Source organism: Aythya ferina, assembly GCF_964211825.1.
Source record: "Aythya ferina genome assembly, chromosome: 3".
Taxonomy (NCBI): domain Eukaryota; kingdom Metazoa; phylum Chordata; class Aves; order Anseriformes; family Anatidae; genus Aythya; species Aythya ferina.
This window is the reverse complement of record NC_140298.1, coordinates 7,591,023-7,609,319: the sequence shown is the minus strand read 5'-3', so window position 1 is coordinate 7,609,319 and position 18,297 is coordinate 7,591,023. Positions and strand designations below refer to the sequence as shown.

Here is an 18,297-nt window from a genome sequence, read left to right as displayed (position 1 = left end):
TGCTTGCATTGCCTGTTTTTTGTCCTGCTTGTTTTTCTTACGAAACTCTCCTCTCAGCCCATTGCTGTTCCGGAGCAGTTGCCAAGCGTTTTCCCTGTGCCCTGCCCCTGCCTCCCAAATGCCTGTGACCATCCATCACTGTTTTCTCTAACAAGCAGACCGCTGGTGCTGATAACCAGAAATCTATCCCTAAAACCGTATCTACCCCGTGGTTTCTGGAGCTTAGTGCATTTTTATTTTATTTTTTTTTGGAATTCCTTGTTAGAAATTTCGTTATGCTTTCTTCCAGGGGTCAATTCTTTCCTTACGCGTGTCAACAGTTTCAGTCTCATGCATGTAATTTATTTGATTATTTTCTTTTCAATTGGATTTCACCATTGTTGACATGGATATATCCAGACAGCTGATATTGCCCATTACTACACGCATTTTTGTTTATTGAATATTGTTGTGGTTTACAGATTTAATAGACCCAACATTTAAAGTTCTGTGAGTTTTTGCAACCACTGCTTGATCTTCTTGATTTGCCAGGTTTAACATTATTTTATTAATACCAAAGTGAAAAATGGCCTGTGCTTACACTTACAAGGATCTCAGATGAATGTTCTGACTGCTCAACACGGCAAGAAAATTCACTTTCACAGTCAACAAGTCATCTTACTCAGTAGAACACAAAAGTTAAATGGTCTGTAACTTCAATATTAGCAAGGAAAATACAGTACAAATTACTAAAAAATACTAAAATAGAGAATTGTGGTCAGGTATCCCCACTACATTAATCGCAGCAGTAGCCTGAAATTTGAAACTTTTAATAAAAAGTTCTTAAATATAAATTATATGGCAAATGTACAGTACATTGCTTTGTCAGTCTTTAATCCAGTGTTTTGCAGTAGAACAGCAACCGTTAAAGTCAGTCTTTTCTCGTTTATAAAACAAAAAACAAAAAGAACCCAAACCAAAACCAAACCAGTCTTTCACGTCCTTCAGTATCATGAGTGCGAATGATCTGAATCTGGAATACCACTGTCTCTGTAGCTCCTGTTACTACTGCTTTCACTGTGGCTGTTCTTGTAGAGGTTCATGCCGTTGGGCGGGAAGATGGTGTGTATTACAAACTCCTCCTTGGACACCTGGTCGTTGGTGATGGGTATCATCTGGAAAGAAGTCTCCCTGATTTCCAGGATGGAGTTGTCCTTCTTGGTTCCCGCTTCGGCGTAGTCATCCTTTCTCCTGCGTCCCTTGCTGTAGGCGCAGTTCCGGGAGAAGAGGGACCCGTTCCTGTGGACGTACCAGCACACCAGCGCCAGCAGCGCTATGGCCACCAGCGCCACCGCCCCGCCGATGATGGCGGCCAGGGGCAAGCTGGAGTTTTTGTAAGGCTCCTTCTCCTGCTCCCGGTTGAGGGTGGTGGTCGGGTTGTACATCTTGAGGGGCGCCGTCTCGGTCTCGATGCACTCGGGCGTTTCGTCGGAGAGATAGATGTTGCTGGTTTCCATGGGAACCATGCAGACGCGGTACGGCGACTCGGGCTCGAGCGCCGTCAGCAAGTAGTCGCTTCTGTCTCCGGTGACGATGGTTTCTGTTATAGATCCAAAGGCAGGGCTGTGGCCCATCTTGAGCCAGCTCAGTCTCAGAGCGGTCATCGGCAGCGCCACTTTCCAGGAGATGTGAATGGTCTCCGTGCTCACGGATTTCACGAATATCGTAATGACTTTGCGCACCGGGCTGGCTGTGGTTCTGTAGTTCTTGTTCAGGTTGGGAGCCTTCATCTCAGGCTGTCTGGTCACAGAAACCGGCCAGTGTCCCTGGGCCGGGTACAAGGTGTTTGGCACCGCAGTGGTGATTTGGATGGTGCTTATATCATCCTTACAGTCAAACAGTTCCGCGTTGAGGTCTTTGATAGCCATCCCACGGACTTTTTCCGGTGCCTGACACATCAGCCCACGCACGTTCACTTTCAAGGGTAAGGACTGCAGCCAGTCACGGACCCATTTCATTTTGCACCCGCAGTGCCAAGGGTTGTTACGAAGGAAGAGTTGAGTTATGTTGTCCAGGTCATCAAAGACACCCTGAGGTAAATTGCTGAGATTATTGTTGGACATATCTAGTCGGTACAACTGCCGTAAGTAAGAGAAAGCGTTGGGTGGCACACGATTTATATGGTTTTCTTGAAGATAAAGTTTTCTTAGGTTTGTTCCTGGCAAATTTACTGGTGCGGCTGTGAGTGAATTGCGGACCAATGACAGTTCTGTAAGATTGACTAGATTCATGAAGACCTTGTCTCCTAATCCGTGGTTATTTAAAAGATTTCCGTCTAAAACAAGGCGTTTTAGATTTGTAAGGTCTTGGAGGGACAGCTCTGAAATCGTGGAAATACGATTATCATCCAAGCGTAGCTCTTCTATCGTTTTAGGCAAACCCCAGGGAATGGTGCTAAGGTGATTTCGAGAGAGAAAAAGAAGTCTGAGATAGATGTTGTCCCGGAAAGCTCCGTCCTCAATGCTAACAGCGGAAACCGAATTATCATCCAAATGCAGTTCTTCCAGATAGGGAATTTGTGAAAGTGAATCATAAGTAATGGTCCTTATGTTATTCTCCTGCAAATGCAGTTCTTTAACGTACTTAGGGAGGTTAGTGGGGAATTCATCTAGGCTGTTGTGGTATAAATATATTCTTTCCACCCTAAGCAAGTTCTTCAGTTCTGAAGGAATCCCAGCATTATTAATTTGATTGTTCTGAAGGAAGAGGGTAGTAGCATCCTCTGGGATTCCTGTAGGAATAGATGTCAAATCGCGATCATTACAATATATGAAACCCACATCACAGCGACATACTGAAGGGCATGGTTTGGCACTAACAGAATAAGGTGCCATGTCAAGTAACAGCCCTATTTTAGTCCAAATTAGGAAGATGCTCCAGGTTACACTAATCATGGTCAGGAATGATGAGATTTGTATACAGTTCTGATCTTCAACAATCTAAAAAAACCAAACAAACAAAATTATCCAGATCATCAGCGAAGAAACTCCAATGAAAATTCAACTTCAACATTACAGAAGACATCTGAAACACACACATGAAAATAAATTCAAGTTGGCAGACATTTTACTTTCTCTACATCAGTTATTATACTCTTTCTTTTACTAATTCAATTAATAAACTGTTCTGCCTGGTAATTTAAAGTAATACAATCAGGTATGTCTGATCTGTAAATAGCTGTTTAAGCAAGAAGGCTCCTTCTGAGGATTCCTCCACGTTTTACATGTGGATTTTGTTCACAGATACCCTTATAAGTACAGAGCTGAAGTCAAACCAGAGTTCAAGTAAATCATTCTGTATCTGAAAGATAAGAATTCCTAAGCCAGCTAACTACCTAGGAGCCCTTACGTGAACTATAAAACCCTCACCAAACCCACGAGTTCAGTGGTAGCTGTTCTGCAGGTTCAAGAAAGTCCTAATGGCACAGTATAAAATGCAGACAAGAGAGCAAAGACCAGCTAAAGAGCTTTCTTGATTTTTTTTTTTTGAGTGTTCAACATAATGTTGCATGTTTTACAAACACTGCATCTTACTTTTCTTGTTTTTCAAGCTGGAATGTTTAGAAAGGTGAATATAACAATTGGTTTTGTAGGTTACAAACTGACATAGCTGTTAGAGCCGTGGCTTTCTACTTGACTGGATGGAATATTTCATTACATGCTTAATTTCATGTTTAAATATTTGTCATTCTCAAAAGTCTTCTTACTAAAGCAGTACACTAATAAGAGACTATTTGGCAGGTTTAACCACATTTTCACATCTTATTAGTTCAAACTGTGCAGGTAAGGACAATATAAATTAACTCTTGAGACTGAAATTGTGCTTTGCACTGGTTGTATGTTTGTACATTGAGCTCAGGTAATTAGCATTTTTATAGCTTTTAAGACAATATAATTCAATTACCATTGTAATTAGGGTTGTGAAAACTTTTACAAGATGACCTATGCATTAAGAGATGCCATGACCCTTTCCTTCTCTTGTGGGTTCATATATTAATTGAACTTTATTCTCCGAGGCACGAAAAGAAAAACAAATTAATATTGATCCTACCGTATTTAAAAGTAAGAGTAAATTTTGTGCTTGAGGACGTCCAGCAAACGCAATTTCTGTCTCACGAGCTGCTCTTACACTTTACTCCATGGAGCTGCTTCTCCCTTGGCTGCGTTTATTTGAGCGATCCTTCCGGCGGTGCGAGCCTCCTGGCACTACGCTCCGGGAGCAATCCAACAAAGATTTATCATGGTACATAAGCACACCAGGCCAGGGAGGAGAAAAGCTTCAACTTCCTTCTATTTTTGTCCTCATGTAAAGTCTGTGAAAGAAGGACAGCCTCTTTTGTTTGGTTTAACGCCTTTAACAGGAATTACTTTCTTTGTAACTCGTACCAACTCTTGTGTGTGGTGCAGTCGTCGGCGGTGACTTGAGCGCCGCGTGATGGAAACTATTCATTATGCTCAGGCTGGAATGGTGGTCGCCTCTTCAGGAGGCCAGCAGCGGGCTTTTATCTCTGTCCAGAATTATCCAAGGGTAAATTTTGTACAGTGGCTACATCCTGGTACATCCACGCCTTTTGGAGGGGACCATTTTCCAACTCTCACTTTTTATACACTTGCTCCGAATTTGTAATGCAGGAAAGAACTCCTCCTGCGCCGCACGCTGACGGCAGGTGGCTCTGCCCTCAGCACGTCATGCAGGTCGGGTGGTTTTCTTCATGGAAAGACACAACAGTCTTCCTTCCTTCCCAGAGAACTCCCCTTTAAAGCTTTCCTTGAACTCTTACTTTCCTGTAAAGTAACAAACAGAAGAAATTGTAATTAATAACAAGTGGTGGTGGGCGCTAGTATTCAGAGTTGTGCTGCATCCCCATATAAATTATGCTGTCTATTAACTAGCACAGCTCGTTATACCAAAACGATGGTATTTCAACAAAAGTCAGAGACGTTCGGAAACATCTTTTGCTGTTTAGTCTCGTGCTGCTGCCATTTTGCTGGAATAAATCTTTTCCCTCCTTTCCAGTAGCAAATGAAGTCATCCTGCATTAATAGATGGTAACAAAATCTGTGTAAGTGATGTTTCCCACTGGAGGACAAATGGCAGTCCTGCCTCCTGGGAGGAGGCCAACGTGTTTGCTTGCTTTTTCTCCCTGGTAAACTGAGGCATATATCATCAGCCTCTCCTTGGCTTTAAATCTAAGATGAGTTAAACACCATTCAGTAGCTCTTGGAAGAAAGAGGAAAAGTTTTCACTCAAACAGAATTAGTATTTCACATCTGCAATCCAGTTCCTGAATTGTGAACTAGTCATCTGTGTCAGCTTTTTGACCACGGAGGTAATATGTGGGTTTTCTCCATGAAGTGTGCTCAGTATGCCAGGCTGTATGAACCTTTAAGCACTTGTATTTGTCATTTTGCACAGTGGAATCACTATTTAGATTGGTGTTTTATTAATCTGATTTTTCTCATTTCAAGAAAGAAAAATAATCTCGGCTCTTCCTATTTCTTGAGGCACTCTAATTATTTGGTCATTTTAGAATGGCAATATTTTAACTCAGGCTACTTCATAGCACTACTGCAGAAAGCATTCAGTGAGATACCCAGTCTCTGTTCCCTGAAAGCGTGTAGGCACTATCTGTTTGAAATAGAAATGGTTAAGTCTGAAGAAAAAATAAAAAAATCCTTAACATTTACTTCCTTTTCCCTTTGGTGATTGCATGTAGTCCAGGGAACAACTGAGTGCAGGTCTCAGCACTAGAAAGCTATGAAGAAACAGCAGGATGAATAATAATAATGCTTGCTTAGCTCCCTTCATACAGGCATAGGTAGAGTTGCTTCTGTCCATCATAAAATAATAGACCTACACAAAAGCAGTCTCTGCTTTAAAACTCTTTTGCGATTTGGAGCAGGTACCATGAAGTCCTCCTTTAGTAGATCCTGTAGCAACAGGGAATTTGCACTGACACAAACTGACTGACATAGATAAAATTATGCTCCTCTTCAATGTAAAAAGCTGACTATTCAACAACAAAAAAAAAAAAAAAAAAAAAAAAAGGCAAACCAAACCCACTTCTGAGATGGAGGTACCGTTCTCTGAGGAAATCGTGAAGCTTTAGCTCTTCTTATGCTGCTTTCATGCTTATCTGAGGGTTTCTGTTTTGTTTTTTTTTCACCTCATTTCAGCAGTTTTGTAGTGACAATCGTTAGCTTAAAATGAGAGATGCACTGTAAGATTGGCAGAAATAAGTACTTTAACATATGCTTTATTTAAGGTAAAAACTCTGTGTGGCCACGTTTGGGATATAAGGGAATTCCTGTGTTGTAGGGCTTGGTTAACATATGCAGTCAGTAGAAAATGGAACAAAAAGGCTCCACATTCTTTGAGATTAAGCAGTGTCCGATTTCCTTGGTCTGTATTACTGAAGTGTTTGTGGAAACTTAAGTCCAGGATCTGTTCCTAAAACTTGGAAATAAACACATGCTTAACAGCTGTATAAAAAATGATTTCTCTCAAGAACTAATGTGAAGTTGTGACAGAGGGTATTTTCTGGAAGTTAAATTATGAAGTAGGAACAAAAAGTTGTTGAGTAGGCCTTCGAAGGCTACAGTAACTTTTAAAAACTTATAAAAAAAATAATTCTATGAATCGTTCTTTGGAACTTTTAGAGTTGTTAAGTAGGCTGTAAAAAAAAGCATGTTAGTATTGATCAAAAGAGAGTTTGTAGTATGCCTACACTACATACACATAAACATGAAAAAGTGCGTTTATTTTACCTTTCTAGCATATTAACTGTTTCTTCTTTGCTCCATTTGATAGTCATCCCTTCATTTATTGCCATTGTAATAGCAGTAATGTGTAGGATTAAAATGAAAGCACTAAAGCTCATTAGGGTCTTGGAATTTTTTTATCCGTGCTCTCAAAAATTACATAAAAACAAGGAAGAAAAATAAAAGCAGGTCTCTTTGGAGAAGACAACACTGTTTCAAAAATGTGGATTAAGACCATACCCCCCACTCCCTTTTCTAAACTTAGAATAGTTTTCTTCAGGTTCTGATTGTTTGATATCTTGCACTTCCCTTTTATATCTCAAGCCATAGCTGAAAACAATGTTTTTGCATATCAAAGGCTCCAGTGATCTGTCTACAGAGAAGAAGGGAATCCTGCTGCCATGCTCAAACTCTCCTCCTCTTGAGCTGTCTCTAAATATTCCCTGACACCCAGCCATTATAGCTGATCCTGCAGGATGAAAAGAGAAGTGACCCCCGCTGGGCCAGGCGCTGTGTCCAGGTCTCCGCGACATCAAATTAGGAGGCTTCATGGACACATGGCTTTGAAAGGAGGCGTTAATTTTGAGCAGAGCAGAAAAAGATGGATTTCAGAAAGCAGGTGCCAAAATTCATTTTTTTTTTTAATGGGAAAAAAAATAAAAGACTTTCTTGGTAACAAGAGTAACGTCAGAACAACTGAACAGAGCTTTTATGCTTATCTTTATTCGGATTTGAATGTTTTCATGGACCTTGCTGGACTGCAGTGTTAAGTTACTTTTCCTGGGACACCGTGTAAGCAAGCACATTGCTACAGCTGGGGGATGCCCGAGACTTGTGCTTGCACTTATCGCTGGGCTGCAGCTACGGAGGGAAGGGGGGGGGATCTCATTTTAAAACGTGGAAGGTAATTTGCACTGTACGAGAAAACCCACCAAAGAGCACTGTATTTACTGTAACACGTGGTATCCAGCTGCGCCGCCTGACTTGCATGAGAGCTGCAGGGCGGAAAAAGAAAAAAAAGAAAAAAAAAAAAAAATGTTTGGTATGTTTGAAAAGCCAGGAGTTTACCTAAAAGCGGTGCCAAACAGATTTCTTCTTTCCAAGCTGTGATAAAACCTGAATAAAATCCAGACCTGGCACACTTCGGGTCACACAGTGCTTACTTGAATTTCTACTCCACCTCTGCGGTCCCTGCCAGCAGCTCAGGGAGCTGCAAAAAGCAAGGGCTTATTTCTAACCACCAACCCCACAGGGCCAAGGGAGGCAACTTCTGTCCAGGCTTTTTAGGTTATAAAGGACAGAAGTAACATTGGAAGTATTAGGATACGTGCATTCGACAAGCCTCAGTCAGTTTACCTCAGTGAGTGCTCTTACACTGCAGAATTACCTCCATGTTGGTTTCTACCCTGAAATGGAGCAGAAACACAACACGTTTTGTGCTCCCCGCCCTTCAAAACAGCGGTGAAGCCACCTATTCCCTGCACAGCCAGGTTACTTCCCAAAAGCCAGGGTTCCTCTCAAAAAGCATCACAAACTTTTCAACGCCGCCTCCCCACCGCTAACCCGTACTTCACGCGCCGTGTTGTGTTTTTTAAAGCGTATGACTCGGAGTTAGTCGATCGTGACAGCAAAACGCTCTCTAAGCACCGCGTCGAGGGGCTGAAATTTCCACGATTATCGTGTTTCAGGAAGGTGCCCCGCTCCTTTGTTCGGCGCTAGGCAAGCAGAAGGTCCCCTGGCTGCCTTCTGGGGGCTGGAGAACGCAGAGGTTTTCAGTGAAGTGCCGGTGAGCTCCCCGGGGCAGAGTCTGGTGAAATTTGCCTCTCCCCGCCTTGGAGATAGGTGTTACTTATTTTTTTGGCTCCCCCCCACCTTATGCAGTAGTTGCACATACATAATATTGCCTTTGGCCGGCTGGTTCTGCCGAACCCCCATGTCTTAAAAAAAAAATGCACGTTTTGGTGTGCTCTCTCTCCCTGGCTCAGAAATGGACGCTGGGCAGAAGTTTAACTCCACACCCAAGGGTCGCCGAGCCCCTGTCTGCCGCAGAGGGTGGAAATGAACCCGGAGTTGTTCAGTTGTCGTTCTCCAAAGTTCACTTCCAGCCGTATGCTGATGGTGCTCGCTCCGGGCCGTGCTGGGCTCGCTGCCTTAGTGCTCGCCTCGCCCCCTTTGGCCAGCGATGGCTGCTAGGTTTTCTCCCGAGAGGTGCTGCCGAGGTGAGCTGCCCTGCCTGCGCTTCAGCCGAGAGAAGGGAGCACAAACGCTGCCGTGCTTTCAAGGGGAAAATCATTTTTTCCCCCTCTGACAAATGCAGGTGGCATCATACCTGCTGCGGAGCTCCTGGCACAAACCGTTCGGCGTACAAAAAAATACCGCTCAAAGAGATACGGCTGTGGTAGATTTGTTTCTCTCCCTTCTCAAACCCTTGCCTCCTCGTTGGGATTTGCCCCGGGAACAGAAAACTCGGGGCACCACGGAGGGGCCAGGTCGGCTGTTCCTGGCTGCACGACTCGGGAGGATGCCGGCTGCTCCCCAGGGCCCCCAGGACACAGGACTCTCACGCTGGCAATCCCAAAACCTCCCAATCCTACAAACTCCGTGCCGCCTCGTGCCTGGAGGCGATTAGGGAAGGCTGCAGGAGCAGCAGCCCCTTCGCACTGCCTGCAGACAAAGATGGCCAGCTACCAACCCAGGCCGCCCCCGAGAGCCGCGGCACCAAGTTTGCAAACTGCAGCCTCCGCTTCTGCTGCCTCCCCCCCCGAGAGCTACGGGGTGCTGAGGGAAACCCCAAAGAAAACCCCAAAGCAAAATCCCCAGACGTGCACCTTTATTTCGTTCTGGCTGCAACACACGCACGCTTTTATTTCCGAAGATGAAAGCTCGCTGCGAGTTTACTACAGAGTTTTTTTGCCCACTGGGGGGTGGTACACGCTGCAAAAACTGTGCTTTAAGAGCCACAAGTCAGATGTTTTTTCGCTGCTGTCCAGTTTTCTCTGCTTTAATTACACCAAAAGTCTCCTGTTGAGAAAAGCAGAGGCTGCCTCCGAAGGGGGAATTAAAAGAAAATAAAATAAATCACCCTTTCAGAGACTTTACAGACCCTTATTTCCCGTGCTGACCACACGAACAGCGGTATTTTTTCTGGTCACTCTCCGGTTAAAATGAAGAGGTTCAAATGTACCAAAAAAAAAAAAAAAAAAAAAAAAGAGAAAATTAACATTTTAAATGTACACCGAGGCTCAGTCTCCGTTTCTGGTGTACAGGAGGAGCAGGGAAGGCAGGAAAAATAAATACAGCTTTTAGAAGTGATTAAACGTCGATGGAGAAATTGAAAAGCTCGACAGCAGCACAAATAGGACGATGAGAATAACCTCAGTGTATTTTAGGCTAATTGGCCCCGTATAAACCCCGGCGTACCTTTTGTTTATGAAGTATTTGAAAACCGATCTGACACAGGGCTGCATTGTATGGTTTGGGAATAAATTAAAGGAAACTTGAGGGTATTTTAAGGGGGGGGGTGAGGAAGGGAAGGGCACCGAAACCTCCGCTACGACCCGCTGCGTGGCATGGATGGCCAAGGGCAGCACACAGGGCTCCGTGTTTCGCAGCAGATCATTCCTCTCCCCGCACACCCACCCCAACGGACAGACGCGGTTTTTTTGCCCCTATTTCAGCGTTTTTCACCCCAACTCCGAGCGCCGCTCATTAAGGGCGCCGCAGCCCCGGGCAGCCGAGGGCGCTCAGTTAATTGCTGCTCCCGTCTCTGCGGGCAGCGTCTTCCAGGGGAAGGGAGGGAAAAAAAAAATAATAATAATAAAAAAATCAAAATATCGGGGTCAAGATAATGAAAGGGGGTTTTTTAAAGTCGGGCAGCTCCCCGGCCTCGCCGTCCTCTGCTCCTTGGGGTTCCGGACCCGATGGGGACCGGGACCGGGACCGGGTTTGGGATCGGGACCGGGACTGTGCTCGGGATTTGGGATCAGGACCAGCTTTGGGCTCGGGTTTGGGATCGGGACCGCGTGGGCGCCCCGCGGGCTGCAGCGCTTCGCCCAACTCCTGCCGCGCCTTGCCAGCAGCGCGGAGGGGGGGGGGATATGCAATAATTAATAATAATTAATAGAAATAATTACCACTCAAAGGAGCAGCCCTGCCCGCTGCCGCAGGACCGGCTCGGCGCACAGGCGAACTTGCAGGGATGGGGATGGGAAAACAAAAGGCTCCGGCCGGCCGCGATGGGGACGGGGGGTTTGGGGTCGGGGTTGGGGTTGGGGGGGGGGATTTTTGGGGAGGCGGTGAGGACGAGGAGGGCTGCGGGATAAGGCAGGGGCAGGGCAGGGGGCTCCGGCCGCCAAGTTGCCGAGAAGTCCCCGGGGTCCCGCTCCCCGTTTCCCCCCGACCCCCCTCGGCACGTCGCAGCGCGTAGCCCCGCGCTTACCTGCGGGGCGCGTGGCGATTCCTAACGCGGCTTTCGGTGCATTATATTTTTTTTTTTTGGCTTGTCGTTTTGATTTTTTTAAGCAGGAGGAGCCGGAGGAATAGAGGGGGGGGTGGGGGGGGGTGAGCAGGGGCCGAGTTGCGGTGCGGGCGCCGCGATCCCGGCGCGGTGCCGCGGAGCTGCGCGGAGCCGGGCGCGCGCCCTCAAGTCGCGGCGGGGGCGGGGCCGCGCGTCACCGCCGGGGGCGGGGCTTAGGGGGGAGAAGGAGGGGGGGGCGGGGCTTGGGGTGGGTGGGGGGCGGGGCTTGGGGTGTGTTGGGGGGGGGTGGGCGCGGGGCCGTCGCTAGGGGGAGCAGCCGGCGGCGCCATGGCTGACGGGGGGGTTAAAGGAGAGGGGTTTGGTGTGTTGGGGGGGAAAATGGGAAATAAAATTAAAAAGTGCTAAAAAGCGTTTGTGTGTTTTCTAGCCCCCCCCCCGTGTGTCAGGGCGGGTGGGCTTGGCACTGGGGAAGGCTTTTGGAACAAAACCTGGCTGCAGGGCAACCCATGAAGCGTCTTCCCCAGATACTCGTCCGTAAAGCCAAATCTCCCTCAATAAACGTCCATTTATTGGTAGCCCGGTAATTAGCACCCTCAGTAATTACCGATGAGGTGGGCTTCTCCGCACCCTACCTGTCAGCAGGGGACGTGGGGTCCCCACACCTGCTGGCACCAGGCCGAGCTCCCGGAGCTCCGTGTCCCTGAGGCCCACGGAAAGCCCCGGAAAGCGGCGCTTTTCCTCCCAAAGTTTGGACATTGGACGTCCGTCTGTTCGCCTTTCCTCAAAAGCAAACCAGGAGGAGTCCAGACTCACCCTTTTGAAAGGGGAGTTTTAATGGATTTGTTTGATACTGCTTGTCGTACGTGATATTTAGGTGTTTGAAGCGTTATATTTGAAACGCTCTATACGTTCCGTATTTATTCAGAAGGTTTAAAAAAGAAATCCTGGATTGGTCTTCCTTGACAACAAGGGAAAGGGATTTATTTATTTATTGCTTTATCGCTTCAGTTTGAATCTTTCCCCAAAGACAGTAAAAACTAATAAGAAATTCACTTCGAGTTAAGGTACAGGGGTCTCTGTTGACAGTCCTGGCAGGGTGAGCTGTGCCCTAATCAGCTCAGTATGCAGTGCTGTATTGCTTATAAATTTTAATGTATATATAGCACATTTCACGCTTGTCCATTTGCGTACATATGCACATGTACTGCACAGACATAAGCGTACTCGGTGTGTTCGGTTGTGTGGGGTAGGACAATGGACTGGTGACAAAGGAAGACTTTTGAGATGCTCTGAATCACAAGTAGATCTTTTAACGGAGACCCCGTTAAGATTATAGCATCATTTCTCAAAAGTGTTGTGTATTTGGTGTTGCTCACGCCTCACTTAGTTGCATTAGTTACCTGATTGCGGTGCTATATTACTGTGCCGTATCACTAAACCTTAGCATATACCTGTGGGATATTCATAAAAGTTGTATACGGCGCTCATTCAGCTACCTTTTGGTACTGTTCCAAGTCTGGCCCAGAGCTTGTGGCAGCAGTTAGAAATTACAGTTAGTATTCCTGGAGAATTCCAATGGGCACATGAGAAATAATTAGATTTTACCAAGTCACAGCTGCTCCAGGGTACTAAAGGGTTTTTCATATGTTGTCACAAGCATATTTTTGAATGGGCCCTTTTATGTAAAATCCTTAAATATACTTCGTGAGAACATGGGTTGCTTTTAAAATCCTTTCCACAAAAAAATGTGTGTTGAGAGCTTGACCCTGTTCTCCATTTTCTTCTTAATCTATAGAAATTCAAGGCCTCTCAAATTTCAGGACAATTGAGGAACTCTGTTAATGCTGATGGGGTAGCTCATGGGTGGGGAATAAAAACATGCATATGTAACGCAGCGGTATCAAGCCTTAGCAATATAATGAGTTATTTTAATTGAATCCTGAAGGTAAAATAGTCTTTTCACCTATATTTTATATATAAAATTAATTAATGCTTGTGACATGGAGATGAAGAGCTTGTCAGACCTATAGGGAAATTACCGTTCGGAAAAAATGGTGATTTTGTTAACACTTACCAACCTGAGAGGGTTTGGAAGATGGCAGATGGGAAATCCAGAGTGCTTATGCTATACAATGTGTTTCCAGGAATGATAATGCAAGTTTATAACGCACACGTGTAAGGTGCTGTCAGGTCAAAGTGATAACGCTGCTGCTTGTTTGTTTTTCTGAGCACCCTGATGGCATGATAAGAGCCACAGTTCTGGGAGCTGCCCTTAGCCAAAGGTTGACCTGAAGGACTCTGGCTGTGACTCGACAGTGTTTTGGATCTCCTTTGTCCTACTGTAAATCAGGTTTTAGTCATAAATGTTTCTAGGCAAGACATTTATGAAACGTTAAGAAACCAAACACATTGACCGGGAAGCAAAATTGAATCAGAGATCAGTCATCCTTGCTGCAGAGGACAGCGAGCTGGCTTTGCGAGTGGAAACTGAACCGTTGCTGCTTTGAGCTCCTCAAGGACGGATTTCACTTAGATAATGCTGAGAGTAATAGTCTGATATTCAATGAAATACCCTGAAATGAGTGTTAGTGGTTTTTAGCTTTAGGCTTTTATCAGGTTGTATTGATTTTCTCAAAGCAGGCTGTCCCAAATCCAAGTTAGGCATTGCTTGATTTGTGGAGACGTCTAAGAAAAGGAAGCTCTATAATACATGAACTTTTGTCTGATATGTGTCCTATAAGAGTCTTTGTTATTGCCTACGTACAGGTTCTCAGCAAATGTGTATTACAGCTTGAATTAGCGCTTTTAAAAGATTTGAGTCATTTTAAAATCAGAATCCAGTTGTGGATTAATTCCTTCAAAAGTAAATGTCTGTCAAACTCAACTTTCAGCATTGTATGTGTACCTACAGTAACTGGTCAAAGTTGGGGCAACATTTCTGTATCGAATGCAACAAAAATGAGAATGTGATCGTGAAAGACGGTCCACAGGAGAGCTAAACAGATACAAAGGGTCTAAAACTAAATACTTGTTTCAAATTGGTTGGCTTCAAGAGTGCTGTTTTGTTGCTGTTGTTGTTGTTTTTTCTCCTAACAGGAATGTTTGAGAGAGAATAGTTGTAATTGTAATTATTCTTTCGTCTGACTTGAAGGGCCAGGAGATTAAACCACTGCACCTGTGTTTTCTGCCATTCCTCTCCCTTCTCTCCATGCTTTCTGCCTGTGCTTCTTTCCAGCGCTCCTCAGTAGCCCCAGGGAAAGCCCTGTCAACTCAGAAACACCCGTGATGCAACCACATTGCTATTTTTCCTAAGGCAAATAAACAGTTTTGCTTATCACATCATGTGCTATTGATAGCAAAATTAAGTAACTTAATGGGCTATATGAAATTGCAAAGTCTACAAGCAAGCTATTTATTTATTTTTTACTTACAGAATGCACAGAAATGGATAAAGAGAGCTGACTGGGTAAAGTTCATACCAGGAAAGTTTGTTCCTAATGCTTCAGACCGATTGCTTTCTATGTCTGGAAGGCAATTTCCTCTAAGTGTCAAACCATGAAGCCACCTTGACAAAGTTTTTAGGAGAAGCAGGAGCTAACTCTTTCAGGACTGTCTCTAGACTTTTTGCTTGCAAACTTGACAAAGTAAGTGATGCTGTCAAAACAGAACAGGCTTTCCATACATTTGACATGGCTTTGAAAGATCCCCACCAAATGTGAGCTAAAGGAAGGAAAGATAACAATCCCTCCAAACAACCTTGCAGACTTTAACTAGATTGTTAGTAATGTTTGCCATGCGTGAGAAGAATCCTGCAGAGGACAAAACAGCTATACTTCCCCGAGGGCATTTCTTACATTTGCAAATTTGAGTTTTTATGGGTAAGGCCTACAGTGAGCCAAACACAGTGGGAAATGCATTTTCATATGGATATGCCTGTAGTAGAGAAATACTCAAAACCAAAAGGCTGGATCTCCTGAAGTAGCAAAAATTTCTGGTGCTGTGCTCCATGCTGCTGGGCTTCTGGTGCTGTTTTGCTGTTGGTGTTCGTGACCTCCTTGCTACAAGGCAGACAACATCTGTTTGGTGAAAAATTCATGTTCTTGTTGGTTTCCTTGGGTCTAGCAGGTCTATCCGTCTGAAGTTTGAATTTGCTTTCTCCGCCGCCTGAAAATCTGAGCAGCTGTCAGAAGTTTTGTATGAAAAATCTGGGTGCTGGGAGTTAAATAATGAAATGTGAAAATGTTGCCCTAAGTGCACTTAGAAGGCAAGGTGTCTCGAAGTGTTAGTTACGTAAGCACGACGAGTATTTGACTGAGGGTGATTTCACTTTGCAAAACGAAGACCAGTTCTCACATTAAACGTCGTGACTCAAAACGAGATTCGCTGAGACAAAGAAATATTTTCATGGAGGAGGTAATGTTCCCTTGGTGATGGATTTTGGGGTGGAATTTCCCCTCCTCTGAGCTCCAGGATTAAACAATACGTGTAGCTAAAAGAACAGTTGTGTTTTCATACACCGTTTTCATAAACTGTAATTCTTTACAGAGATATACTGAAAAGGTGAAAGTCACATTCTTTCTCACAAGTGTATTTTTAGGCCACCAAAATGGGTCTTCTCCTGGGCCTTTCTGCTTCTTTTGCTTTACCTCCTGATAAGCCCAGGGCTTTTGCTACATCTCTTCTCCTTCTCACTGTTGTCTGTTGGCACCTTCCTGCTGTCCTTCTGTAAGCACCCTGCCCCTTGCAGCCTCCTCTCCTCCTCCTGCAGTGCCCACGAGCTTTGTGCTCTTCTACACAGCAAACCCACACAGGAGGCTTCACATTCCAGCTCTTTGTGCATCCATCTCCTGCCACGAGAAGCTGCCTCTTCTGAACCCTTCTCTCCCTCATTGTCCTTCTCCTCCAGCCCACATTTGCATGTTAAAGAGTTTCCTGTTTTATTCCCTTCTTTAAAGGTCTCAAACTAGCTGAGGAGAAGGTCTGATCTTCTAAAATTGCCGTGGCCAGGTTCTGCACAGATCCATAACGTATTAGTTACCCAATTTGAATATTCAGGATCCTCTGCAACTTGAAGCAATCGCTTGGATATAGTGCTGCTGAAGGCTGAAGGTGATGATCTGCTCTCTACACAAATTTTTTACTACCCCTCCTTCTGCATGCAAATCAAATCAAAGCATTAGCATGCCATTTCGGCCAAATGCACCGCCCTAGCTGCTTGTGTTGTTTGTCTGGTCTGTGTTACCATCCAGCAGCAAGCTGCAGGCTGTGCGTCCGCTGATTTGCTTGTGTAATACCTGGTTTGGAAATCGCAAAAGGCTGTGTGCCAGTGCTGAATACATGAATAACTCAAAAGTGTTTATTCTCAGGAAGGACTAAGTTTACATTGACTGAACAGATTTGTTTAGTTGTAAGTAGGGGGTGATCGTTCCGCCTTTGTCTATTCAGACGGAGAGGGCGTTTCAGAAATGGTTTTGCTTGACAGAAGCTAATGCTGTTGGCAGGATGTTGCAAATTGATACAGTGATTAAAAATAAGTTAAGGGGAATTTTAAAATTTCCCTGAACATGAAAAGTGCAGTTCGATTTGATGAGATTCAGGCTCGGGAAGAGGATATACAGGCAGAAACTTTATCTGGGTTGCGAGTACAAGAGTGGCTTGTCTGAGAATCGCCTCCACCAGCACCATCTGCGTGAATCAGTGTGTGGAAGCTGGCTTGTCTTCAGCATCTGCTGGCTGCATGTACTGTGCAGAGCTCCTTGAAGCTAAACAGGGGAAAAAAAAAAAAAAAAAAAAAAAAAAAAAAAAGGAGTTGTAAGGCATATGTGTATTCTACATTTACTTCTCCCACTTACACATCCCAGTTTTACCTTCTACTAGTGTGATTGCCTGGAATGTGTCTAGGAGGTGGAGGATATCTCCTTTCTGAGAGTTGGCCAGCTCTGTTTTCTTGGAGGTCCGTTTATGCTGAGGGTTTCCCTGAGGCTCTGGGGGCAATCCCTCTTTGGTTTTCCCCCTGCCCAGGCTGGGGTGAGCGACTGGTACCGCTGTGTGCAGACTGCCCTGCCAGGTGTCTGCCCAGAGCCCGCTGGTAAGTGGGGACAGCAGGAGAAAGACAGGATCAGGGAATTGCTTTGAGCAGGCGCTGTGCCTGTGTTATTTAGTCAGCATGCCTCGCCGCTGCTGAGGGTGACACTCCTTGAAGTGGTAAGAGGCTGAAGTTACGTGGGAAATGGGATCTGAAAGTCATTTTGAGCTTAGTATCTGGAGCGGCATTCCACTTTTTTTTTCTTTTTTTTTTTTTTCCTTGCTTAATCCATCTTTAATCTCTTTCCTCAAAGTTTTTGTTCTTCTGCCTTCTGTGGACACAAGCTAATTGCTGCTGCCAATCCCAAAGCCTCTGGGGAAATGTTGGGCATCCTGAAGAGAAGCAACCTGTAGAAGCCCATCGGAGACCTTCAGCTCTGTGACTGTGGAAAACGCAGGCATTTTGGCTGGGCTTGGGATGGAGGCAGCTGTGTGTGTGGCATCAGTGCCACAGGCTTGGTCTTCATTCCCTCTGGAGAGGAGATCGATGGCAGGTTAAGGACAGGCTGATGTCTGCCAACCCGGCGGGTAAAGCCTGCCCTACAGTCGGTGCAGTGTAAGCGATGCCCTGGCATAGAGGGGTCTGTGAGATGCACTCCTAGGGGGTTTGGCTTTGGTAAGCCAGACAGGATGTAAAACCTGAGTCTGAATCCATTTCTCATTCTCAGATATTTGAACAAAACTTGTAGGTGCAAAGCTCAGTTTTGTATGTAGCTGTGAATGCAAAAACTACTTGATGGTGTGACGGGACAAGTCGGACCTGTGATCTGAATCCAGAAGGGTATTTCCATGTTCCTAATTAAAGCACTGATTTACGTCTTTATAGGCAGGCAGACTTTGAGATAAAGCAGCAGGCTCACGTGTGAGAAATGTTTAATTTTGACTTACTAACAAAAAAATCTTCATTCAAGTTGTAGAAAGAGATCAAGTCCCTGA

General features: G+C 45.0%; 2 protein-coding genes across 11 annotated transcripts in view; one reads left to right on the top strand and one right to left on the bottom strand.

Annotated features, from left to right (window-relative positions):
• Nucleotides 1-18,297, top strand: part of MACROD2 (mono-ADP ribosylhydrolase 2) — an 858,318-nt gene that overhangs the window by 94,845 nt on the left and 745,176 nt on the right. The window lies entirely within an intron of this gene.
• Nucleotides 429-11,359, bottom strand: FLRT3 (fibronectin leucine rich transmembrane protein 3). Of its 2 annotated transcripts, none has more exons than XM_084512457.1 (3): nt 11,239-11,359; nt 4,090-4,823; nt 429-3,063 (listed from the first exon to the last, which is right to left on the bottom strand). In XM_084512457.1, exon 3 carries the CDS (start codon nt 2,931-2,933, stop codon nt 990-992), a length of 1,944 nt encoding a protein of 647 aa, XP_084368583.1. In that variant the 5' UTR covers nt 2,934-3,063; nt 4,090-4,823; nt 11,239-11,359; the 3' UTR covers nt 429-989. The 2 variants fall into 2 exon arrangements, with proteins under 2 accessions (XP_084368583.1, XP_084368582.1); XM_084512456.1 differs by having other exon boundaries at nt 429-2,978.